The 25,064-nt window shown below is 48.5% G+C and overlaps 2 protein-coding genes across 11 annotated transcripts in view; one reads left to right on the forward strand and one right to left on the reverse strand.

The window, feature by feature from the left end:
* On the forward strand, positions 1-13,277 carry NFE2L1 (nuclear factor, erythroid 2 like 1). Of its 9 annotated transcripts, none has more exons than XM_040245579.1 (6): positions 1-142; positions 1,605-2,627; positions 7,370-7,585; positions 8,003-8,092; positions 8,316-8,474; positions 9,307-11,872. In XM_040245579.1, the coding sequence occupies exons 2-6, from the start codon at positions 2,118-2,120 to the stop codon at positions 10,654-10,656; spliced, it is 2,325 nt and encodes a 774-aa protein (XP_040101513.1). In that variant the 5' UTR covers positions 1-142; positions 1,605-2,117; the 3' UTR covers positions 10,657-11,872. The 9 variants fall into 9 exon arrangements, with proteins under 9 accessions (XP_040101513.1, XP_040101516.1, XP_040101520.1 ...); XM_040245582.1 differs by having other exon boundaries at positions 7,403-7,585; XM_040245578.1 differs by lacking the exon at positions 1-142 and adding an exon at positions 415-548 and having other exon boundaries at positions 9,307-13,277.
* CBX1 (chromobox 1) overlaps positions 11,726-25,064 on the reverse strand; it is a 26,491-nt gene continuing 13,152 nt past the window's right edge. For both annotated transcript variants that reach the window (XM_040245587.1, XM_040245588.1), the window contains exons 2-5: positions 23,532-23,708; positions 22,906-23,083; positions 22,260-22,354; positions 11,726-19,739 (exon numbers count right to left, since the gene is read on the reverse strand). In XM_040245587.1, coding sequence (XP_040101521.1) covers positions 19,595-19,739; positions 22,260-22,354; positions 22,906-23,083; positions 23,532-23,671 — 558 coding nt within the window. In that variant the 5' untranslated portion in view covers positions 23,672-23,708 and the 3' untranslated portion in view covers positions 11,726-19,594. The remainder of the gene's footprint in view (positions 19,740-22,259; positions 22,355-22,905; positions 23,084-23,531; positions 23,709-25,064) is intronic.

Consider the following 25,064-nt stretch of genomic DNA (forward strand, 5'->3'; position numbering starts at 1 on the left):
TCCGAGTGAGGTGGAAGGAGGGGGCGGGGAGGGAAGCGGAGGCTGGCGAGCTCTAGGCCGGCCGGCGGTGGCGGCTGCAAGGCCTGGACTCGGGCTGAGGGCTTGCTGTGGTGGCAGCGGCGGACGCCGAGCTCAGCAGCGGGTATCAAGCACATTTCTTTCCCTAATGGGAGGGGCGCAGCCCCGCGGGACCGAGGCTTACAGAGTGAAGGGCGGCGGGGTGGAGCTGAGGGGCAGGAGGCGGGAGCGGGCGGCCGAGCGGGGTTTGCCTCGGGGCCGGGCCCTGGGCCTGGCAGGGAGGGGCCGAAAGGCCGAGGAGAATTCCAGCTCCGGGGTGGGTTGGACTGGGGAGGGCTGAGGGCCTGAGAAGGCGTGGTGTTAAGCCCATGCTTGGGAGCGGGGTGGGGCCATAGGGGCGGAGGGCGGGGTGGGGTTTGGCCGTCCCGGTGGGTCAAGGCCAGGAAAGTAGCACTTGTTCGTTGCTGCCCAGAAGGCTAGAAGCCGAGGCGCCAGGAGCGGCATGGCGACTTGGTCCCAGCCGGACTCGGGTATCCGGGGCAGGGTGGGACCGGGCTCAGACCTGGCATTACTCGATCTTTAAGGGACCTCGTCCGGTTTCTGGAACTTAATTGTTCTTGGGAGGTTTTTAGTAGTAAATTGCGTGAGAACTGGAGGGTAGTGTAAGCAGGAATTCTGGGTCGCAGTTATGTTTACTCTAACCAGATAAGGGGTGTGTGTGTCTGTCTGTCTTTGGGTATGTGTGTTTTTCCCTTTAGGATGAAGTTGGTAGGTGGGTCATAGCCTTGGAGATCAGAGGGCTATGTCTTGGTTTATAAGGTTAATGGAAGCTCAAAAGTAGAGACTAGAACTGAAAGGCAGGTTTACTCCCTCCCCACTTGGCTGTCTGGGTTGAAGAGTTGGCCATATCCTTCTAATTTGGATCAGAAGGTCACATGAATGAAAATAAAACATGCGTATTCAAATTCTGGACAGAATAATCCTGTTACAGGCCCCTTCCCATCCCACCAGTACCCCCACTTTTTTTTAATGTGAAAGTAATAGGAAAGAGAAATCAGATTTTAAAGTTGGGGAAACAAAAGGTGTTATTCTTTTCTGTGGTGGTGGTCTTTCACACTCCCACGCATTAATAAATTCTCCTCTTAAGAACTTGAAGGGACAAGAATTACAGGCAGTTTTATCCTGAGAGATGGGAAACAAACTTTATGTTAAGATAGGAAATGGACTTCTCATGCTAAAAATAGAAGCTGGGTAGTGTGTAATGGGGTGGGGGAGGGTTGGTAAATCAGATAACATGTAAAATATTTTGGATGCCCTGGGCATTATCTGCTTATCCAAAATGAGCTACCTTTTAGAGCATCATAAAATTAATATCCAGATACTGAGATCCCTTGTGAGCAGTACCTTCCTTTCATAGTTGTTCTATCTGTACAGGATTTTGTGGTTTTTCTGGGAGTATAATAACTGGATTTATTTTTTAATAAAGAGATAAAAGTGGCCTTTTAATATGTTTCCTACATTTTGCCTTGATCCTGGTATGAAAATTATAGAACCTTATCCTGTTGCTTTTGTGATTCCTGTTTCAGGTTTCTCTGGAAACCCCCCTGGTAAGTGTGGAGGAGGCGGGACACTCTGACCCAAGACAAAAGGCCTGTAGCTCCAGCCAAAGAAAATAAACCTTAGGAAGAAGGAGAGAAAAAAAAATCATCAGCTGTTTCTGAGAACAGCCTGCAGTGGAATCTACAGAATCTACAGAGAGGACAACTAATGTGAGTGAGGAAGTGACTGTATGTGGACTGTGGAGACAGTAAGTCACGTGGGCCTTGAGGGCCTGGACTGGGTTAGCAACAGTTGTACTTTCAGAGGTGAGGTGTCAAGAAGGGAAAAGTGAATGTGGTCTGGAGTGTGGCCTTGGCTCCGAGGGGCGTGTTTTCCTCTGAGGCCATCAGGGAGCTCAGCCCCTGTGTTCTGCCAGGGTGGGGTACAGGGTTTGGCACTGAGGAGGGTGACTTGCTGGCTGGAGCAGCAGAGCAGTGGCCTTGATTTGTCTTTCAGAAGATTTAAAAACCAAAAAACATAAACATTCTGGTCCTTCAGCAATGCTTTCTCTGAAGAAATACTTAACGGAAGGACTCCTCCAGTTCACCATTCTGCTCAGTTTGATTGGGGTACGGGTGGACGTGGATACTTACCTGACCTCACAGCTCCCGCCGCTTCGGGAGATCATCCTGGGGCCCAGTTCTGCCTATACTCAGATCCAGTTCCACAACCTGAGGAATACCTTGGATGGCTATGGTATCCACCCCAAGAGCATAGACCTGGACAATTACTTCACTGCCCGGCGACTCCTCAATCAGGTGAGGGCCCTGGACAGGTTCCAGGTGCCAACTACTGAGGTTAACGCCTGGCTGGTCCACCGGGATCCAGAGGGGTCTGTCTCTGGCAGCCAGCCCAGCTCAGGCCTCGCCCTCGAGAGTTCCAGTGGTCTCCAAGATGTGACAGGCCCAGACAACGGGGTGCGAGAAAGCGAAACGGAGCAGGGATTCAGTGAAGATTTGGAGGATTTGGGAGCTGTAGCCCCTCCAGTCAGTGGAGACTTAACCAAAGAGGTTAGTGGCAATGTGGAGGGGTGGTGGGAAGGGTCTGGGGTTGGGGGGTGGGTTGGGCTGGTGCTGAAGGAGTATGGTTGTTGTATTAAGCCCTGTAAAGAACCAGAGCGGTTCCAAGGAGTCTCGGGCATTGTTCTTGGTTAGGAATGGGCTGGGTTGTCTGACTAGAATCGACCCACCTCTAAATGTACTGTCAGGGCAGTGGGAGGTTCCTAGAACATGCCTGTGTGTTTACTGCTTGGATTTCAACATGAGTCCTAGAGGCCTGGGGTGGGGGAGGGAGTCATGTTGTGATGGGCTTTGATGCGCTGTATATCTGTTGCTAAGACACAGATATTTTGTGGACTGTTGCCTTGTACCTCCCCCCACATCAAAACACATACATATCCTAAAGTTCTCCTCCTTTGTGGTCAGGAGTGTTGTTGTTGTAAGGTCCTGATAAGTCGGCTCTCCTGGGCCTGAGCCAGGGGGTAGATTTAGATAGTTATTCTTGGCCAGGAGAGGGCCAGGCTCCCATTCTTTGCTAAAGGCCTACTGCAGGGAGTAGGGACGGGAGGGCTGGAAGCTAGAAGAGAAACTGCATTCTGCTGCTGAAGTCAGCTTGCTTTGAACTGTCAGAGATCTGAATTCCTGACGAGTGGCTGACATTCTGTTCTGGAAAGAAGGTGATGCAGTTGCCTTGAAGAGTGTTAAGTGGCTTCTGCTGCCCCTGCTCCACCAGTGTGATAAGATGGCTTTGAACTGTGCTTTTGACCCTGTCTGGCCATGCAGTCTTAAGGAGCTTGGGAAAAGGTCTGCTTTGCTTGCCTGGCTGTTAGGGAAAGAGGGATTGCACTGGGCTGGGTTTTCCAGGGCTCAGTCTTGAAGCAAGGGTGCATGGGGGGAGTGTTTGGGAAGAAGAGGGTATGGAGATACGTTGAAACTTTTACAGAAGCTGTAGAACTTGGCTCTCTCTACCAATCAGACCAGGTTTTGCCTCCCACCCTCCCTTCAAGTCTGTTCCTGAGTTCAGTTTTCTGAATGTTAGTGACTGTCAAATCATGTAGTGACTGTCAAATCATGTGGCTTCCTCTGGGCCCGTGGTCCTCAACTGGGGATGATTTTGTGGTATCAGGGGACATGTGGCAGTGTCTAGAAACAGATTTGGTTGTCACAACTGGAAAAGGTGTAATTGGGATCTAGTTGGGAGAGGCATGGGATACTGCTGAATTTCCTGAAAAGCATAGGACAGCCCCTAAATAACAGACTGACCTGGCCCCAAATGTTCATGGTGGCAGGGTTGCTCTGTGCTTAGCTGGCTCATACTAGCTCTGCTTTGAGGGAGACGAGAGTTCTCTGAGCCAGGGGGCCGTGAGCGCTGCTTGCCTTGCAGTTGCCTCTCTGCTGAGATTCTTACAGTGCCACCTCTCTTCTGCTTTCTCTGTTCTTTTCCTTCAAATGGGCTCCAATCTGGCACAGTGGTCTAAAGAAGTGTGCCTCCCAGCCTCCTCTTCCATCCCCCCACCCCATGGTAGCTCCTCAAGGGTTGAGTATAACTGGGCTTGGGAACTCTGCTCCTGGGAACCCTGCAGGCGTAGCTTCATTCCTCTTCCTGCTGGAAGCTCTCCTGGGATGGGATGGGACGTTTTCAACGTAATTGGATGGGTTGGGACTTTGACCCTGCTGCCCTGCATTTCTTGGCCTTCGTGAAGTTCATTCTTTTCCTGACCCCAGGCCTTCACTGTTCCCTTTGGAGGTTCAGGATGGGTCAGCATTAGGGGCCCAGGCTGGGTATGGGGGAAGGGAGGATTATTGTGTCTAGAACATTTCCTCAGCAACTCAGGGATAAAAATACCCAGGTCCAGAGCATGTGACAGGCACTGCTGGAGCTGGTATTATCCCCGGGGTGGCAGCACTCCCCTGCTGCCAGGCCCGTTCGATGGACAGCTATAGCCCAGGCCCTTGTCAGGGATAGGATTCCCCTCGAGGTTGGCACTCTGCCCAGAGCGGGGGGTGGCCTGTGTACAGCTCTTAGCAGGCGAGGAGGAGCAGTCTGTGACCGTGGAGAACATACTGTCCCTGACCTGACCTTAGGTGCAAGGGGAGCAGCGGTGAGGATGAGAGCCAGAATTGTGACCCTGATTCTGCCAGGGTCTTATTTTCTACTTTAGAGATATGAGCTGGGGCTCAGGCAGAGAATGCTCTTGAAAACAGCTGGGGTTAAGGCGGGGGTGGTGGGGCAGGGGATGTTTTTATGTCCAGGACTTTGCAGAGCACCCTTCATGCTGGCCTTCAGGCTCCTGTCTCCCTCTTGCCTAGGCCTGCCCAGCGCCATGACATCCCTGCCTGTGTGTGTGGATGGCTTCCCCCTTCCCCTCATCTGGCCTGCTCTGGGGTGATAAAGCCCCTGGTTCCCAGTGGATCTGGACGCACTGGGTTCCTGCCCAGCCTAGCTTTGATCCTTGGGCTTGAGGACGACTGGCCACAGGCCTACAGAGGAATGGGAAAACTCCTTCCACTTCCAGGGAAGAACTTAGATTCCCAGGGAAGCTGCAGGAGGAGTGTCTGTCCAGTCTTGAGTGGGCTGGGTAAGCAGGATGCGACAGGAGGGAGAGTGGCACCCCTTCCCCCCAGGGCTCTCTCACTGCGCCACCCAGGCTGGCTGACTGGGCTGGGTGGGGCTGCCCGCCCCTGGGTGCGTCTCCTTGAGGAGACGGAGGCGGCCCAGGGATGGGCTGGTTCCTTGCGGCAGCTTCTCCAGCTGCCCTGGTGCAGAGATTGGCTCCCGGCTGCAGCTAGGTAACAGGCGGTGGGAGGGGATTGGCTCCTTCCGCATCTCCAGCGGAGACTTGGGGGAGGAGATTGGCTCTCGTCGCAGCCTAGGTAACGACAGTGGGAGGGGATTGGCTCTTTCCGCAACCCAGCTGCTGACCTGGGGGAGGGGATTGGCTCTCTGCAGCCTCAGCAGTGACCTGCGGGGTGGGAGGGGGAGGGGATTGGCTCCTTGCTGCAGCCTAGGTAACAAGTTTGGGGGGCATGGGAAGGGGGAGAAAGGGAGGAGCGGGAGGATAGGCCCAGGAGGGAGCTTGCTTTCCTCTGCAGCTTGAGCACGGAGCATGGGGTGGGAGTCCCATCTCACTGCAGCCTCTGCGGTGAGCTCAGGGTGGGGGCTGCCAGGCGCCTGAGTAGAACTGGGGTTGTGAGGTGGGAGGGGGCTGCTTCAGGATGGAGAAAGGGGGCTGGGCTGGGCCGCCCAGGCAGCAGCACGGGCGGGGCACCCTCCTTGGGCCCCTCGGAGCTAGCAAGGGGCCACCTTTCCAGCCTGGTTTGCTCCTTGAGAGCCAAGAGCTCCTTGGAGCCCCCTGTCCGGCTTCCCGGCACCAGCTGCCCTGGGGCTCATCTCGCAGACCATGACCCGCCTGGACCGCAGCTCTCACAGTGGTGGGGGCCATGCCAAAGGGAGCCGGCCCCTTAACTCTTTGGTGGCTGGTCACCGGGTGGCCCAGCCCCCCTCTGCTCCTGGGTCCAGGGCTTCTGTTCAGGTTGGTGTGTGTGGGGAGACTGGGGGGTGGGGGAGACATCTGGGAGGTCTTAGAATTAGAGTTACGGTGGGAAAGAAATGTCTGGTCAGAGCTAGGGAGGTGGGTCTAAGCTCTAAACTAAGGATAATGTTTTATGGAAAGTATCTGCCTTTTAACATCTGAGTGGAAGGCAACAATTCAGGGTTTCTTCAGACACATGCATGTATAGGAAATCCAAATGTCTCTTATTTATTGGGGTTGTATGCTGGTATGCTGGGTGGCAATGGGGGTGGCAATTGGAGCAGGAACTGATCGGGAGGCGCCAGGGTAGAGTGGGAGGGAGGCATTTTGGTGCCCAAGGCGGCAGTTGTGGCTGGGCGGTGATGGGGGCTATGTCCTTGAGTGGGTTGACTGATGGCAGTCAGTGAGTCCTGGGGTGTGGTAAGGGAGTGAGCACTGGTGTGAGGGGGCACTGTGGGGCTGGCCTTGGCAGGGGTGGGGTGCCCAACGAGGATCATCTGACTGCCTGAGGCTCTCCGGGGATTGAGGCGGCTTGCTGGGATCAGCTGAGAGTGGGCATTCTAGCAGGGATGGATCTTGAGGTGAGCCTGGGCTAAGAGTTGTGGGTGTTCATCCGTACTCCTGCCTCAGCCAGGGAAAAGGGGAATGGCTGTAGGAAGGGCTGGAGGTAGCCTGTGGTTGTCATTGGTTGCATCAGGTGGTTGCAAATGCAGGGATTTTCCTCTCCAGCCCACCCCACCCCTTTATGCAAATACAATGGCACCACAGGCTGATGCAAGCCTGGCCACTGCGAAGCGATTCTGCTTCACAGTTCACCCTTGGTTGCCATGGCCATCTTTCTACAAACCAAGTTTAAGGGATTCCCATTCCCAAAATGAGAGGTGTCTTCTGCTTTGCCTTCCTTCTTAAGTTGTGGTGAGATTGCCCTGCCTTTTGGCCTAGCTGTGTTTCTGGTCCAGATCCTAAGTGCACAGGCTAGTTTGGTGATAGTCATGCTAGAGGTTTTTGCTAGTTCTCTTTTTGTTTTGGAGGGTGGTGTCTGGAAATAGATGAGTGAATCCTTGCTGGTATGGAGGGGACAGCAGAAGAACCTGGCAGGTGTAGATTGGGAGCGACCCCACCCAGGAGTAGTTGGGATGATGCTTGGAGGGACTTATGAGGGGCAGGACAGGGAGGGCCCCCAGGACCCCAGAGCTAAAGTCATGGTGCTTTATCTTTCAGGACATAGATCTGATTGACATCCTTTGGCGACAGGATATTGACCTGGGGGCTGGGCGTGAGATTTTTGACTACAGTCATCGCCAGAAGGAGCAGGATGTGGATAAGGAACTGCAAGATGGAGCAGAGCAAGAGGACACATGGCCAGGCGAGGGTGCAGAAGCTCTGGCACGAAACCTGCTAGTGGATGGAGAGACTGGGGAGAGCTTCCCTGCACAGGTACTCCCACCTCTGCCTACTTCTAGAAACTTCTCTTTAGAGAAGGCAGTGTGTGTCTGTGGGATGGGCCTGAATGTGTATCTTGGGTTGGGATCTCTAAGTCACAGTGGTGGCTGAGGAAGTGGGAGTGGAAGAGCCGAAGCAGCAGTGGAGGGACCACACCTTACAAAGAACAGCACAGGGAGGCAGAGCACCTAGTGGCTGTCTGCTGGCATCAGAACCCTCCTGCTTTCTCTCTCCTCCCCTGGAGTTTGGGACTTGTGGCCAGCCGACAGCCTGGGGAGGTAGGGAGAGTGTAGCCCTATGACCACACAAGGCCTCCTTCCAGCTTTCCCTTGGAAAGGCTGGGGAAGGGGCTTTGGCCCACAGGCAGCCGAGGCCTGGGTCAGTCAGACTTAACAGTTGCTGTTGCCACAGGTGCCTGGTGGGGAAGACCAGACAGCCCTGTCCTTGGAAGAGTGCCTTAGGCTGCTGGAGGCCACCTGCCCCTTTGGGGAGAATGCTGAGGTGAGCAGGACTCTAGGGAGAGCCCACTGAGCCAGCAGGGTAGCCTGCACATGGTGTGTCTCTGCGGCTGCCTGAGGGGCCAGCTTTTGGTGTTGGCCCTATCCTGGATGCTGGGGGTGAATGCAGAGGAAGGAAGATACAGAGCCTCAGGCGGTAGTCTCTGGGAGGAAGCAGAAGGTGGTCTTTCCTCCTCCCTTGTTAAACCTTCTGTGTTTTGCCCTAGTTTCCGGCAGACATTTCCAGCATAACAGAAGCAGTGCCTAGTGAGAGTGAGCCCCCAGGTCTTCAGAACAACCTTTTGTCTCCTCTGCTGACTGGGACAGAGTCGCCATTTGATTTGGAACAGCAGTGGCAAGATCTCATGTCCATCATGGAAATGCAGGTAGGATTATCAGAACCAGGCACAAACCTGTCGGACTTTATGTGGAGTATCCTCGTTTTCAGTTGCTTTTCCACTTCTGGGTAAAGAAAGAGTAACACCTTTCTGATTGATAAGGAAAGTGGGGATACTGTGGTGTAACTGTCCAGGTGTCTCATTGGGGCAGTAGTGGGTAGAGTCAGGATTGGGGTTTGGGAAAAGCAGCCCCGGGACTGAGGCTTCTAAAGCAGGCCTGCCTCCTAGGTGCACCTTCTTCCTTCCCTTCAGGCAGGGAATCACTTGGCTAGGTGTCTCCTAGACCGAGCGTTAAAGCAGGCTGGCATTCCTGCGGTCCTTTGCAGCCGTTGTCAGGTCACTTGGCCCTCACGTCATCTTGCTAGCCCTTTTATTCTTTAAAGGTGAGGACACTGAACTCAAAGAGAGGCTGAGTGAAATGCTTCTGGTCTTCCAGCAAGTGGTACAGCTAGGCTGTCTCACTGCAGGCCCAGGTGTTCTCTTCACTGTGCTGATTTTGCAGCATTAGGAGCTTTTTTCCTCTCCTGTCATGATGGGGGAGTCTGACCAGAGGTGACCAGGAGCCCATCAGTCCTGCCTTGAAGGGAGTTCACAGGGAGGAACCCATCTCCGCGAGGCATGGTAGATCAAGTGGGGCTGGGAGCTGGGGCTGGGAGCTGAGGCTGCTCCAAGCCCCACTAGATGGGCTCTGGTTTCCCATCTCTCGCATTTATACCCAGGCGGCCATGCCTGTGTTGGGTGCCTGCTAGTGTGAGCCCCCAGCCACACCGGGGGAGGGAATCTGCGCAGAGTGAATGGTGACGCTCGTCTCTCCTCCCAGGCCATGGAAGTGAACACATCAACAAGTGAAATCCTGTATAATGCCCCTCCAGGAGACCCACTGAGCACCAACTACAGCCTTGCTCCCAACACTCCCATCAATCAGAATGTCAGCCTGCATCAGGCATCCCTGGGGGGCTGCAGCCAGGACTTCTCACTCTTCAGCCCGGAGGTGGAGAGCCTGCCTGTGGCCAGCAGTTCCACGCTGCTCCCGCTGGTCCCCAGCAATTCCACCAGCCTCAACTCCACCTTTGGTTCCACCAACCTGGCGGGGCTCTTCTTTCCGCCGCAGCTCAATGGCACGGCCAACGACACAGCCGGCCCTGAGCTGCCTGATCCGCTGGGGGGTCTATTAGATGAAGCCATGCTGGATGAAATCAGCTTGATGGACCTGGCCATAGAAGAAGGCTTTAACCCAGTGCAGGCCTCCCAGCTCGAAGAGGAATTTGATTCTGACTCAGGCCTCTCCTTGGACTCCAGCCATAGCCCTTCCTCCCTGAGCAGCTCTGAAGGTAGTTCCTCTTCCTCCTCTTCCTCGTCCTCCTCTTCCTCCTCGTCTGCTTCTTCCTCAGCCTCTTCCTCCTTTTCTGAGGAAGGTGCCGTGGGCTATAGCTCTGACTCTGAGACCTTGGATCTGGAAGAGGCTGAGGGCGCTGTGGGCTACCAGCCTGAGTATTCCAAGTTCTGCCGCATGAGCTACCAGGACCCGTCTCAGCTCTCCTGCCTGCCCTACTTGGAGCACGTTGGGCACAACCACACGTACAACATGGCGCCCAGTGCCCTCGACTCTGCTGACCTGCCGCCCCCCAGCACTCTCAAGAAGGGCAGCAAGGAGAAGCAGGCCGACTTCCTGGACAAGCAGATGAGCCGGGATGAGCATCGAGCCCGAGCCATGAAGATCCCGTTTACCAATGACAAGATCATCAACCTGCCTGTGGAGGAGTTCAACGAGCTGCTGTCCAAGTACCAGCTGAGCGAGGCCCAGCTGAGCCTCATCCGTGACATCCGGCGCCGCGGCAAGAACAAGATGGCGGCGCAGAACTGCCGCAAGCGCAAGCTGGACACCATCTTGAACCTGGAGCGGGACGTGGAGGACCTGCAGCGTGACAAAGCTCGGCTGCTGCGGGAGAAGGTGGAGTTCCTCCGGTCCCTGCGGCAGATGAAGCAGAAGGTCCAGAGCCTGTACCAGGAGGTGTTTGGGCGGCTGAGGGATGAGAACGGGCGGCCCTACTCGCCCAGTCAGTACGCGCTCCAGTACGCCGGGGACGGCAGCGTCCTCCTCATCCCCCGCACCCTGGCCGACCAGCAGGCCCGGCGGCAGGAGAGGAAGCCGAAGGACCGGAGAAAGTGAGCCTGGGGAGGAAGGGGGTTGACGCTCACCGAGATGGGAACTGGAGAAGGGCTGGGCCTGGACCTGGACCTACAGCGGGGACTTTAATGCCTTCTTATCCAATAGATCTTCTCAGAGGGGATGACTGCGGGTCAGTGGACAGGAAGAGGCAGGCGCTGTCTGGTTCAGCTTCCCCCGCTGAGGGGGTGGAAGTGGCCAGACCGCCTGGGTGGACAGGGCCCTCACCCCTGCCCCTTTCCTTCAGGGGAAGGGTGGTGCTGGCATTGCTGGAGGCCGGCAGATGGGAAGGAAGGGACTTGTGAGAGGAGGGGGAGGTAGTAGAAAGTCAGTCTCATTTCCAGGAAGGAAGGAAGGGGAAGAAAAATCAAAGCGGGAAGAAAATCAAAGGGCAGGTTAAATTGGCTCTGGCCAGGATTCCAGGCATCAGGAGACTAGGGGAGACTAGATCATTTGGTGTGAGTAAACCCCACTTCACCCCAGGGGAGGGGTGGAACACGGAGTGGGTTCTGGGAGGGGCTTCTGAACTCTCCTGCCCCTGCACTTTGGCATCCTTGAAGGGGAACTCTTGGATGATGTTTTCTGTGAGGTTTCGGTCATGGGGGAGCCACTGGGACCCGACACTGACTTGAAGAGTTAGGATGAAACAAACAGTAGACAGGCGAGGGTCAGGCCCTGTGTTGCAGCAGCCCCAGCCAAGCATGCCACTCCGCTGCCCTGCCCTCCGCCTTCCTCTGCCCAGTCACCCCTGAGCCAAGGCTGCCACATCTCCACCAGAGCCTGCATGTGAATGCTGTTCTCTTCCTGCCCGCGTGCCCCTGCCCCTCAGCGGCTGCCTGGAGCTCTTCTTCAGCTGGGGTGCTGGGCCTGCAGCCTCCTGGGAGCTGCTCTGAGGCAGGGGGTGATGTGGAGAAGCCAGGCAGTATTCAGCACAACACTGGGGAGTGACCCTTCCCTCAGGCCTCCCCCACCAACTGGGCTTGTCACTGGAAAGACAAAAAATATGAAACCCAGCAACGACGACAAAAACTAGTCCTTTTAGAGTTTCTTGCGCTTTGATTTTTTTTTTTTAGGGTTTGAGCCCTGTTTCACTTATAGGGTCTAGAATGCTTGTGTTGAGTAAAAAGGAGATACCCCAATATTCAAAGCTGCTAAATGTTCTCTTTGCCATAAAGACTCCGTGTAATCGTGTGAACACTTGGGATTTTTCTCCTCTGTCCCGAGGTCTCTGTCTGCTTTCTTTTTGGGTTTCTTTCTAGGAGAATGAGAAGTGCATGTAAGAGGGGCTGAGGGTACCCCTTCCCCAAGGCTGTTGGCCACAGGCAGCTTCTCCGTACCCCGGTTTAGCAAGGGCTTCTGCCGGACTGCCTGGGGGAGGCAGAGAGGGGCGCGCCAAGGTGACCAGGTGGTTCCTGGACCCGTGTCTTTGCTGCCTACTGCCGTCCCCACCTCTGCCTGGGTCTAGAGCATGGTCTGCCCCAGACTGACAGGAATGAGTTCAAGTGGGGGAAGCACTGATTCTCTTCCCCATTTGGAGGGGGAGGCGTTCTAACTGAGCAGTAGGGATAGAAGGCATGAGCCTGGGAAGTGCTTTTATAAATTATTTCCTTGTAGATTTATTTTTAATTTATCTCCGTGACCTGCCAGGGAGAGGAGAGAGAGAGAGAAAGAAAGATGCTGTGAGCACATGACAAAATAAAATAAAATGAATGATTCATTCTCAAGTGCAGTTTTTCGCTATTTTGAATTTAAACAGTGTAAAGGAAATAGGCCCCAGGAGGAGAGCACTGACCACTGTGGCTAAGGCAAAGCTCTTATGGGAAGGTGGGTGAAGAGTGGGGGAGGTTGACAATTCAGTCTTAAATACTGCATTAAATCTTCCAAAAATGAGTTTATTACCTTTTTGTAGGGCTTGACAGCTGAATCCTTTTAGAGGAAGAATTCAGTGTCCTTTGGCCTTGTTCTCATAGGGCTGGGTGGGTTTTGTCACGAGGCCCAGCTCCTTACCTGTCCCCCTGTGGCAACTACAGTTTTAACACGGACCATGCTGTTACTTCTCTGGTGGTCCCACCTGCCAGCTGGAGTGCAGTCAGTGACGACAGTGAGGATGGAAACCTGAGGGATGGACGGACCGGCGCATGCCAGGCCCTTCATTGGAACAGCAGGGCCCCAGAACTAGAGAAACAGACAATTTGACCCCAGGGTTTAAGGCATTTGAAATCCTTTCCAGCTGAGGTGACCAGAATCTTCTCCCTCAAAAACCAAAAGCGTATGGAGTGGTGAATGCTTTAAGGTACCAGATGGTTGTTAGGACTGCCTCATGCCCATCTATGGTAGGTACTTTACAAATGCCCAAGTAATGAATGGGCCACTTGGCAGTCTCTTTGAGATTACCAGACAAGGTTTTGGGCTGGAGGCTGTGTTCTCCATTATGAAACCTGTGATCTGGAACTCCCCATGTACCACTGTGTGACCTGGTTCTGTGATGCTACAAGAGTTTATTCTGTGGGGTGGAATAGAATTCTGGGAATAAGGCTGAGCTCTTAATTTGTTTCAATTTACAATGGCTTCCCACCCCCTCCTCCCCCAACCCTAGTTGGAAGGAGTTGGTTGGTCCTATCAAGTAAGAGCTGTTTCCTAAGGCAAAAACAGAAGGCAGCAGAGGATGAAATGGTTAGATAGCATCACTGACTCAATGGACATGAATCATGAATTTGAGCAAACTGGGAGAGGATAGGGAAGCCTGGCGTGCTATATAGTCCATGGGGTTGCAAAGAGTTGGACACAATTTAGCGACTGAACAACAACAAAACTTGACTGTAAACCAAATAAAACATTTTAAAGGGAAAAAAGGCTAAAAATTAAGTTGGAAAAACTGCTGCTAAAAATATATAGAAAACTGTGACAAGTAAAATTCAGAGTAATGTCTTTGTATTCCTTCTAGATACATGTATACATATTTTTGTTTAGTACACAATTAGGCTTTAACTTTAGTTTTGCAACTTTTTAAACTTTTTTTTTCTTTTTTTTTTAGCTTTTAAGAGAAAAATGCCTTACCTCCCTTTTGCTAGTGTTGCTTCTGGTCTGAGAAAGTATGTTTTGGTCACCCCCTTCCCTCATGGCCCCTTATGGAGAGATGTACAGCTGTGTCTGGGAGCTTGCTGATTAGCTGGGGCTTTGGGCCAAGTTGGTCAGCACTACTGTGGGGCTGACCTCTTTTTGCTGTTGGCAGGTGGAGTGGGTGTTCCAGCTTCAAGGCTTTTTCTGGCAGGAAGAAGCAGGAAGAAGATAGGAGAACTCAAGGAAGGCCTGTGAAAGCTGTTGCACCTGAGTCAGGAAGTGACACAAGGTCCTAGAGTTCACAGGGAGATGGGTAGGCCTCAGGACCAAACTTCTGGCTGTCTTTTTGGGTAGGGGTCAAAAGCTTGCTTTGTCTTTAGTTCTAGGTGTCATTCAAACTGATTTTCCCACACATCTTTAATTATGTAAGGCAGTGGAAGTAGATCCTTGTTTTTTTTTTCCAGGCTATGTGGGGTCTTAGTTCCTCAACGGGTGATCCAACACTTAGCCCCTGCATGGAGTCTTAATTGCTGGACCACCGGGCAAGTCCCAGGTCCATTGTTTCGGTCTCTGCCCCACATAAGTTCTTACTACTGAAACCAAGGCTATTTCAGTATCAATAAAATAGATCTTCAATAAAAATAGAAAAAAAACCCCACACAGAACCGAGGGGAAAAATAGAAATCTAGAGACATGCTCCAGTGTCAAGACCTGGCCTTCATAGCTGACTCCTTGCTTGTCCTGGGGAAAGCTGAACAATTAAAAACAGCCGTTGAATGAGGAGGTACTTAACATGGAGTCCTCTTAGGCTGCCTTCATCCCTGCCTTTACCACCCACAGCTACAGCAGACCTGCTCTTCAGGTCTGTTTGGCAAGTGGCTGGGGAAACAAGTGCCTTGTAGAAGTGTCTCCACCACCCTATTTAACTCATCCAGTAGGGACTGACCTAGAGCAACAGCTTCAGAAGCTCAGACTAAATACATAGTTCTAGGGCATTGACGCTATGCAGGTACTGAAAGGGGTACCAGGTTGGGGTCTGCCTTCCTGGAAGTCATTTTCACAACCCAGTGTAGACATGCTCTAGCAAAATCCGTGTGTTTGATTACTGATTATGATGAGTGGTTAAGCCTTTTTTCCCTATCCCTGATCTATCTGGGAAGTGAAAGGGACTCAGACCTTCAACTTGTCATTTTGTCAGTGTACGAAGCACCCTTCTTTCACTTCCACTTCTCACACAGAGGTGTCATTCTTTCCTCTAGTTCTGAACCTTTCAGTAAAGAATGAGCATGTGGGGACTGAGGGGATAATGTGAAACTTAATGCATGGTTTGAGTTCCAGTCCTTATTAGATCTAGGACTTTAAAAGTTCATGTCTGCCTGAAGTAGTGGAGAAACATAAATCTAGTGTACAAGTTGCCGCCAGTGGAGTGAGACTATGGGCCCTTGCTGAAGAGGTGTTATTTTCACAATCGGTAGGATAGAAACCCTTGTCTTCCTTTTTGAATGTGCAGACATATTAAGTCTTAAAGCTGGTTCTTTTCCAGTCTAACTGTATAATGGAGTAGGCTACATGGTATTTGTTACTAATTCCAGTTGCTGTTTCAACCAAGGAAATAAAATCTAGTTCATCTGGAGAGAGGGAGGAAAGACCCAAGTGTTGGGGCTCTGCCTTTTAAATTTAATGAGGCTAATTCAGTTGTCGCAACAAGCCTTCCAATCTTCACCTAGGGGCTGAAGCAGTAACTGAAACTTTAGGCCCATGTCCCAGAGCCAGGCCCCAAAGTAGCCCAGCCTGATCTGTGACTATGCAAAACAGTAAACAGGGCAGGACTGGTCAAAGTCAACTAGGATTTTAAAATCCTCATGGCATGAACAGTAGCTTTGGTACTATCACAAACTATGCAAACCAACAAGGTCAGAATGCAGACTCAGACCTGTTGGTGAATTAACACTAGCTATTTATTAAGAAAAACTAGTCGGAATATATTGTAAACTTGAATGTTTTAGCCTTGCCTCAGAGTTCTGCCACCTAACTGGCCTAAGCCGAAAAAAAAAAAAAAGAAAAAAGAAAAGCCTTAGAAACATTCCTTGCTCTACTTTCTTCAAGCAGGGCCAACTATGCTTTTTATCCCAGGATGGTTTTTTTCCAGATTTCATTTGCTTTCAATACCCATCAGTTTACTCAAAAGGAGGCCCTAGGCCCAGTCGATTAAAAGTCAAACAGATGAGAGAGAAAACAACTCTGAACTCTTTGGCTAGGGAATCACTAACTTTTAGAGAAAACCTTGCTGGACAGTCATACCAAGGTGATGTGCAGATCAGAGACTGATGGTTGTCTAAGGATCTTAAGCTCCTGTATCAAACTTCTTACCACACACCAGAACATCAGGATGCTAAAAGAAAAGGTGAAGGAAGCCAAGACTTCCTTTTACTTAGTAAGTTGAATGCTGGCCTGGTAGTGGTATCTGTATTTCAATCAAATTCTAGTGGCGGGAAAACACTGAGCCTAGACTTAGTTCATTCCCATCAGTTCCGAGTTTTAAATGAGAACATCTTTATGAGAAGGCTGACTCGCATGCACATCAGATTAGTATGACTTGATCAGACAGATTTGATCTCCAACAGCCTAGCTCCATACATAGCTCAGGATTTGGAGCCATTGCAGAAATTTGGATTTCAGAGTTCCACCAAATTATTTTGATGCAGCAATTTCTTCTAGCATTCCCCCTTTCTCTAAGAGGAAGAATATACCTTATAATACAGATTCCCAGCATCACAGACCATAAACTGTAAATGTATTGTGTACGTATGGTCAATGCTAACTAGCCAAGGGTTAAAATCAGTTGAACTCCAGTCTGAATGAGTTCTGGAATATAAGATTACATCTGAAAATGAGTACTTACAAACTCAACTATTAAAAATTACTTATAATTGGTAGTCAAAACTTTCAAATGCCATTGGAAAGCAGAAAGAGTGTCTTTATATTTATTAACTTGAAACTAAAGGCAGTAAAGGAGCAAGATATTTTCTCTTGATTGGCTTTGCCAGTGTCAGACAATGATTCTGTCATCAAGTTAGTTAGCTCTTTTGTTCTTCTGTAATGGTAACTAGGGCAACAACTTAATATTATCTCCTTGACTCTTGGGCTAGAGGTCTATGATGATGTAGTTTTGTCAAAGGCGTCCGACATGTTTTTGCACATCTGAAGACATGCTCTACAAATACTTTCTGAAAGGAGACTTAAGATTTGTTGTGTCTATGTATATTTTTTCCCTAACACTTTTGCATGCATTTGTGGCTTCAACAATCACTTGAGAAGAATTTATCCTTCATTCTTGAGTCTAGAAATGTGTGGTAATTGGCTTTTAAAGATAACAAAATTGTGTTCCTTCACTTCAGTTTTCATTGCATGCATTATCAATTCCAGTGTCTTCCCTGGGAAAGAATATGGTTTCTTTTTAAAAATACTTATTTTTGTCTATGCTGAGTCTTGGTTGCTGTGCTCCGGCTTTCTCTAGTTGCTGTGCGTGGACTTCTCATTGTGATAGCTTCTCTTGTTGCAGAGGACAGGCTCCAGAGTGCACAGGCTCAGCAGTGTGGGGAATGCACTTAAATGCCCCATGGCATGTAGGATGTTCCTGGACCAGGGATAGAACCTGTGTCCCCTTCATTTCAGGAGGATTCTTAACCACTGGACCACCAACGAAGTCCTACAGTTTATTTGGAACAAATGCTTTGAACTATTGAGTAGAGCTGAGTTGATCTCAGTGGAAATCCTATTTCCCCTTTTGTAACTGACAAGAATCCAGTCCTGGGACTTGCCTGGTGGTGCAGTGGATGATCCAGAAAATTCCACATGCCACAGAGTAACTTAAGCCTGTGCACTACAAGTTCTGAGCCCACGTTCTAATAAAGCCCGCACACCCCAACTACTGAGTCTGCATGCTACAGCTACTGAAGCCTGTGCTCTCAACAAGAGCAGCCCCCAGCAACGAGAAGCCAGTGTGCTGCAAAGAGCAGTCCCCACTCGCCCCAACTAGAGAAAGCCCACACAGAGCAACAAAAGACCCAGAGCGGCCAAAAAAAAAGAACCTAGTTCTGTTTGGGCTCTAGAATTATAGGCAGCAAATGATGTTAAGAAAATGGATGACATTTTAATTCACTGATCAATCACAGGACCAATACCTGAAAAGTCTGGAGAAGTTGGCTTTAGCTAAGGTCATACAAATTTATGATAACATTAGTGAGGATCTAAAGCTAACCCCCAAATCTGTGTTTCCAAACGTATCACAGTTTGGAACTGCTGCCAGGTCACAGACTGCTAAACATATTTTGAGCAGTATGAAGACAGAATGACGTGACAATCTCTGTAGAAATTGTAAATGCTCAGTAAATACTAAATTAATATGGTGAGACCACTCAAAAGACTCACACCAGATACCAGATTTTCAAGCCTATAGTATTGAAAAACCATTCAAGTGTGCAGGTTGTTCCCAAAGAGGATCAATCTATAAAATAATAAAAGGCAAGGAGAGTTTCTGGCAAGACAAGACAAAAATCAAGGATTATAAATCTATATAGTTTTATTAAGACAAAAAACTGACAGTGTTGATATGAAGTTTACATTTAAACAAAAGTTTCCACAAAAACCTAACACACGCCTAAAAATTACAATGGAGTTCTAGATGCAGATCAAGACGATGTCAACAACTGATGGATCTCATGACTCAAGACAGCGTTTTGGATTTTAGTTAGTTCTTAGGATTAAAAAACTTGTTTTGTTTTAAAGTGAACCACTGCCCCAGTATGAAAATTTACCTTCTCCTGAGACCAGGGCTTTTGAAATCATTCAACTCTTGAACTTGTGCTGTCAGTGACTGAACCCTGCCACCAATGGTTTCAAAGTTCAAAAAACAGAGGCTCCAAGAGTTTTCCACCCTATGAGCACCGGCCCTTGTCTTTCCCTACTCACTTAGCTCCTATACCACTCTCTGCCCTTCCCTAAATACTTCACCAGTGGCTTGGATGGAGAAGCTGATATTTGTAACTTCACAATAGGAAAAGAAAGGGTCTTCTTGTCAGTTTCATGAGTAGCACCTCTAAGACAGAATGATCTGCCTGTGTATACACTCCAATAAGACTTTTCCTCCTCAACCAGTTTCCATCTCCCAAATGGCAGCTTTGGTAGCTTCTTATTCCTTTGTTGGGAATAGCATTAAGCTCAGGCAGGGGAATACCTTGGCTTCTAAGTTTCAGGCATTCACAGCTTTTAAACAGTCTCTCTCAGTCCTCATTTAGGTTGCCAATGACATTTTTTGAAAGGATACAATATTCTGGACACTGAACCCAATCATCATTAGTTGTCCTTTCCTTTGTTTCACCGTTTCCCCAAATTTTAACAAAAACGATCCTAACCCATCTCCCTTCTTTCCCACCCCACCCCACCCACCCCAAATAATACACCAGTAATAGCCAAAAACTACACACATGCTACGCTGTAAAAATGCAGAGTTAACACTATCGGGAAGAAGGCTATGTGGGTTGTGGAGATGCTCTTTGAAGATCTACAGTATCTCTTGCTCTCCCACATCCCATTCTATGTTTTGTCCTTCATAGAAGGCCCTTTGCTTTTTTTTTCAGCAAAGTTCAGAACGGGTTGCCTTGAAACACTGACCCTCCTTCCCCTCCACCGGGACGGGTGTGCAAACTGTACAGCATGGAGCGGCTTTGAAGCCCTGGGCTGCTGTAGGGCACAGAAACTATACTGGCTCTTCAAAGGACATCTTCTCAAGCCACCTTCATGGTGTCAAGACAAGGAGAACTCCTTCTTTCCCCACTTGAAACCCACAGTCAGATGTGACAGGGGCTGGTATTCAAGAAAGTTAATTCTTATCATCTTTTTTGTCATCATCCTCTGAGGGGTAAGAATGCCACGTCAGCCTTTCCTCATAGAAGGATATGACAACCTGCGGGCACTTGACGTTGGCTTCCTTGGCAGGGACCAGATCAGCCTCATCAGAGTTCTTCCTGTAGAACAAAGCACAAGAGACTTTGAAACCAGGTGCTGGTGGTCTCCTAACATGGATCTCCCAAGAAATTGGGCTTTAAAAATATTAATTTCAGGGACTTCCCTGGTGGTCCAGTGGCTAAGACTCTGAGCTCCCAGTGCAAGGGGCCCAGGTTCGATCCCTCGTTAGGGAGCTAGATCCCACGTGCTACAACTAAGACCCAGAGCAGCCAAATAAATAAAAAATAAAATAAAAATATTAATTCCAGAAGTCAGGCCAGGGAAGGATGATAACATGGGGTAAGCATCATTTACTAGCAGCTTTTGGTCAAGTAATATCCTCGGATATCTTCTCCCATTGAAAATACCCTCTTTGTCAAAAGCTAACTCTAAACCCCTGGGAACCTCTGAACACCCCCACACATAAAAAACATGACACTCTCAGATTCTCTGAAGGAGTAAGGGAGGCTGCCGTATTCCCCCAAAGCCATATCCCAGCTACTAAAAGCCCACAGACCCTGGCCTGCTAACAGGATTTAATACCATGCTAGATAATAAGATTTAATACCAATCTGGCTCTGGCCAGAGCCAATGCAGGTGGAGACTTTCTTGCTGACTCATAATCACACTGTTTAACACTACCAAATACCATGCGCACACAGTTAGGCCACAACTCCCAGGTGCTTTGAAATGGTGCTTCAGAACTAGGAGGTAGAAAATAAGGGGACTGTTATGTAATTCTCTATATTTTTCTGAATTTTAAAATGTTCTAAAAAATTGAGAACCGCATACATATTACAAGGGACTTCGGCATAAGCTCTCTCTTCAGGTAATTGGGAGCATCCTAGATGAAAGCAATAGCACAGGGCAGGCAGCAGACAGATACATGTATGAGGGGATCTCTGATGAGGCACCACACCAGACTTCTGGAACCTCAGCAACATGTATACCTAAGCCACACAGCCCCACTGACCCAGGGAAGAGTAAGCCAGGAAAGTATGTTTTTGAACAACAGATAAGAGAATGGGAGGGCAAAGAAGTGTAACAGTATGGGAGCCTGAAGCAGCCTACCCCTTGCTGACAATTCAACAACAGCCTCTGAGGTAACAGTTCAGTCATTTCACTGCACAGAAAAAAAGCTACTTAGGGAAATGAACAAGTATCTCCATTCTCCAGGAGAAATAACTTTAAAATTAACTTGGTTTCATAATCAACATCCAATCTTAACTTGCAGTTACATTCAGCTATAATCTTTATACATACTAGTGAGTCAACCAAAGGGATGTAATGTCAAGCAATAAGGAAGTGCTACCATTACTCAGACTGGTCACATACAGCCACACAAAAGTATATCATAATTGGATTGAGTAACTCCTGGTATTAATTCTTTTCCCCCATATGCAGCACCTTAAAATGAACTTTTCTCCTATAGGCCAGCAATAAATAAGCTAAAAGGCGGCCAGGTTCAATAAACACCCAGGGAATGGATGGGAAAAAATGAAGAGGTTTAGTCACCCACTCCAGTGTTCTTGCCTGGAGAACCCCAGGGACGGGGGAGCCTGGTGGGCTGCCGTCTATGGGGTCGCACAGAGTCGGACATGACTGAAGTGACTTAGCAGCAGCAGCAGCCAGCTATGACACTGGATTTCAGTGTTCAAGTTAGGCCTCTCCTGCCACCTTCTAAAGGAGAGAAATTAGTATAGACACAAGTTTCCAAGAAGGTTCTAGACTGATAAAAGGATAAAGTCTCTAGAATAATGCTTCCTTGGCAAAGGCTTAGAATTATTCACTTCTAATTTATATTTTAAAGGCAGTGATTGAGCTCCATTTTGGGGAGAGGAGTACAAGCATTTCCAACAAGCAAGAAAAAGGGAAGAAAGTCTTCCTTTTGGACAGAGTACTTTGGGTAAATTATAGTTCTTAAGAGTCTCAGGACAACTGCTTTCATTAAGATGTTTCATGGAGTACTACCACCACTGGTTATAGTGAAAAAAAGCAGTCTTCTCTGTGCTTAGTAAAGGGGCCTTGCTGACCCCTGCTGGCAGACTTTGCAATTGAAAATTTGCATCAACTGGAAAGGATCTAACCAGGACAAAGAAAGAGCTTCAGAAATTCTTTCCTAACCCTGAGAAGTTAACAGAATTTCTGATCCTGGGGCTAGCCCGATCTCTATTAAGAAGGTGGTGGAAAGGGAGGATGGTTCAATCACATTTCATTCTCCCCCCTCTTTATTACAGAAGTGAAATGGGATTCCTTCCTGTATACACCTCTCCACTCTAGATTTTCTCCTACCTCCTTAAAAAAAAAGGCCGGGGGGGGGGGGGGTGCGCCGCGGTGCAAAAATCTGAGAATTCTCAGGGCCCTCCCTGAACTCATGAGACCAGGCTGGCAGTCAGGCCGAGGGTAACTACTGAAGGACTATGCCATCTTAAAGATTTCACACCTGGCAACTAGGATTCCCAAGGTCTACCTCTTTTCCTTTGGCATGGAGCAGAAGAGGAGGAGACCAGTAACACACACGGAGCCACTGGCAGACTCACCATTTCATTAGGAACATGAGTTCTCCACTGGAGTCCGTAGCTCCAATAATCCGCTCTGGTTCCAAACCCCGGGCAAAGCCTCGTGGCTTTTCTGACTGGAAAAACCAGATGGAACAATTTTAACTGTATGGGACTGTTCTCCAGACTAGAGCTACTCCTGTTTTGATGATGTCATCAAATCCTTCTGCCAACATTTCACCAATTCTTTGGCTCTAAGTCACAAGCCTTTTAGAATCAGAGTGATTATTCCATCAAGTTTTGATGTGCTTGAGGTTTCCCCATGTGTAAAAAGGGACATTCATCTCAAGCAAAATAAATGTTCACAATTGTTTCTTCACCCTCAAAAGGTACCGTACTTTATGGTATTGAATGGATTGAAACCTGAAATCATTAAAACATTGACAGCATCTCCTCACACAAATTAATACCCTTGCACTTACTTGTTCTTAAACCTCAGATGTGCGTAGATTACGTGCCTTCATGAGAGAGCCCCCAGGTATTTTTAAAGCATTAGCCTATCTAAGACTGCGAAAGGACTGAGATCCAAGCAGCAGCAGAACAAAAGTGCTGAAATTATCTGGCTATCAGCTTCTTTGACAGTAGCATGAATTCTGGGCTAGTAAAAATTCTTTATTTCAAGTCTCACCTCTTCTTTCTTCTTCTTTGGTTTGCTCTCCTCCCCCTTATCTTCCGAATCAGAATCAGCTTTGCGCTTGCCTCCCTCTGATTTATCTGTCTCGTGTGCTGTTTTCTGTGACTGCAGAAACTCAGCAATAAGGTCAGGGCAATCCAGGTTCTCTTCTGGCTCCCATGTGTTATCCTCACTGAAACCAGAGGCACACGAGTCACAAAGTTAGTACACACTCCACAGAGAGGCACAGGAGGACGAGAGCTGCTGTCCTTGGAAAAGAACTAGATTCTGTCCAAGCCCAAGAACTCGACAAAGCTCAAATTTCTTGGGAAGTGGTAGGGGGCTTTTTAGTATTAACACAAATCGAAAGCTGCCTCATTCAAAAGAAAGTTTACTTTCTCTTTGCAAACTTACATCAGTCTTAAGCCACACACAAAACTGCTCATCAGAAATTGGTCATGCATGATAGCATTTTGTACATGTAGATCATTTTCCTAATTAGAGTATAAGCCATGGAGGCCAAGCCAGAGTCACAATGTACCCATCAGAGCACCCTGTGCCCTGTGTCATGCACATTATCAGTCTCCTGAGAAACAGCTGGTGATCGGATAAACAGATCTTTCTGGGTGAATGAAACTTACTCTGAGAACCCCTTCCACTTTAGGAGATACTCCACTTTGCCCTTTACCACTCGACGGTCTAGAACTTTTTCCACCACATATTCTTCTTCCTCTTCTTCTAGCACCTCCTCCACTTTCTTCTTGTTTTGTTTTTTCCCCATAGTGCCCGCCAGTTTTCTGGTATAAAGGATGACGCTGCTAAAATGATAAAGGAAATAAAAAGGACATTAGGGTACTCTTCTTAGGGAAATATGTAGATAAGAAAACCAGGGATATAAAAAATGACTTTAATAGGGCCCAATGCTGTTATTAAATGTTATGCCTATTCATTTTCAATAGCCAAGAGTTTTCTGATTATGTTGAACTAGAAAGTTAGTTTTCTAAAACAGCTCCAACTAATCTCACAGCAAAACTTCTTTATGCCTGCACATCCACTTACAACTTTTATACTCATTCTAAGTTTAAAAATAACTCCCAATACTTCTTTACTTATGATATCTAAAGTATTACATTAATTTGAAAGAAAAGCAATCTTCCCCAAAATAAGGTCTATACATCAAACCTAAAATATATATAACCCACTGATCCGTATTTTCTCCTATTCTCTGAATGTTTTTCAATTTCACCAAAGTATTCGACTTGGATTTTTACTATGGGAAATGGCTTATCCTATTTATTAGACATCTAGTTTAATTTTCCCTTCTGTATATGCATATATAATATATACAATTCTTCTGCATTGTTAAGCACCATCTCTTCTGAGTTCCCTTAAGATTTTTAATGTGGTTTTTCTTTTCTAAGAATGGCACCATTAATTGTCATTTAAGTTTTTATTCTTTTTATTTCTAAGTCTGAGAAAGATTCATAAAAATGCCAGAATGACCATGAGATTCTCTAATGAATTTGGAAGTATGGGAAAAAAGATATCACAGATAACAAAACCTGTATTCTTTTGTATATCATCAAGCTAGGTAACCTGTAGGGCCTCCCAGGTGGTGCTAGTGGTTAAGAACCCACCTGCCAATGCAGGAGACATAAGAGACATGGGTTCGATCCCTGGGTTGAGAAGATCCCCTGGAGGAGGGCATGGGAACCCACTCCGGTATTCTTGCCTGGAGAATCCCATGGATAGAGGAGCCTGGTGGGCTACAGTCCACAGGCTGCAAAGAGTCAGACACAACTGAAGCGACTTAGCACACACACACACAGTAACCTCTAAGGGTTTTTCCAGTCCCCTATAAATCTGTTCTCTTTGGTCCTTCGGACAACTCTTCTAACTGCTGGGTAGGCATAAAGCCTACAACTGTGTCAGTAGGTGGCGCCATTAGATACTAAGACAATAAAATTGATCTACAAAACTGGCTGAAATCTACAAACTGATAGATCAGGTACCAGCAGGAACTATAGAGTCAAAAGTATGGCTGATGATCCAAGACAAGAAAGTGGTTACTACCATGTTTCATGTTTGTATTTAAGGTAGTGCCAATTTGGGGGTTAAACTGCTTATTTCTAGCATCCTTGGGAAAGGAGTCTTACTGAGTGAAAGTATAAACA

Source organism: Oryx dammah, unplaced genomic scaffold, assembly GCF_014754425.2.
Source record: "Oryx dammah isolate SB20612 unplaced genomic scaffold, SCBI_Odam_1.1 HiC_scaffold_8, whole genome shotgun sequence".
Lineage (NCBI taxonomy): Eukaryota > Metazoa > Chordata > Mammalia > Artiodactyla > Bovidae > Oryx > Oryx dammah.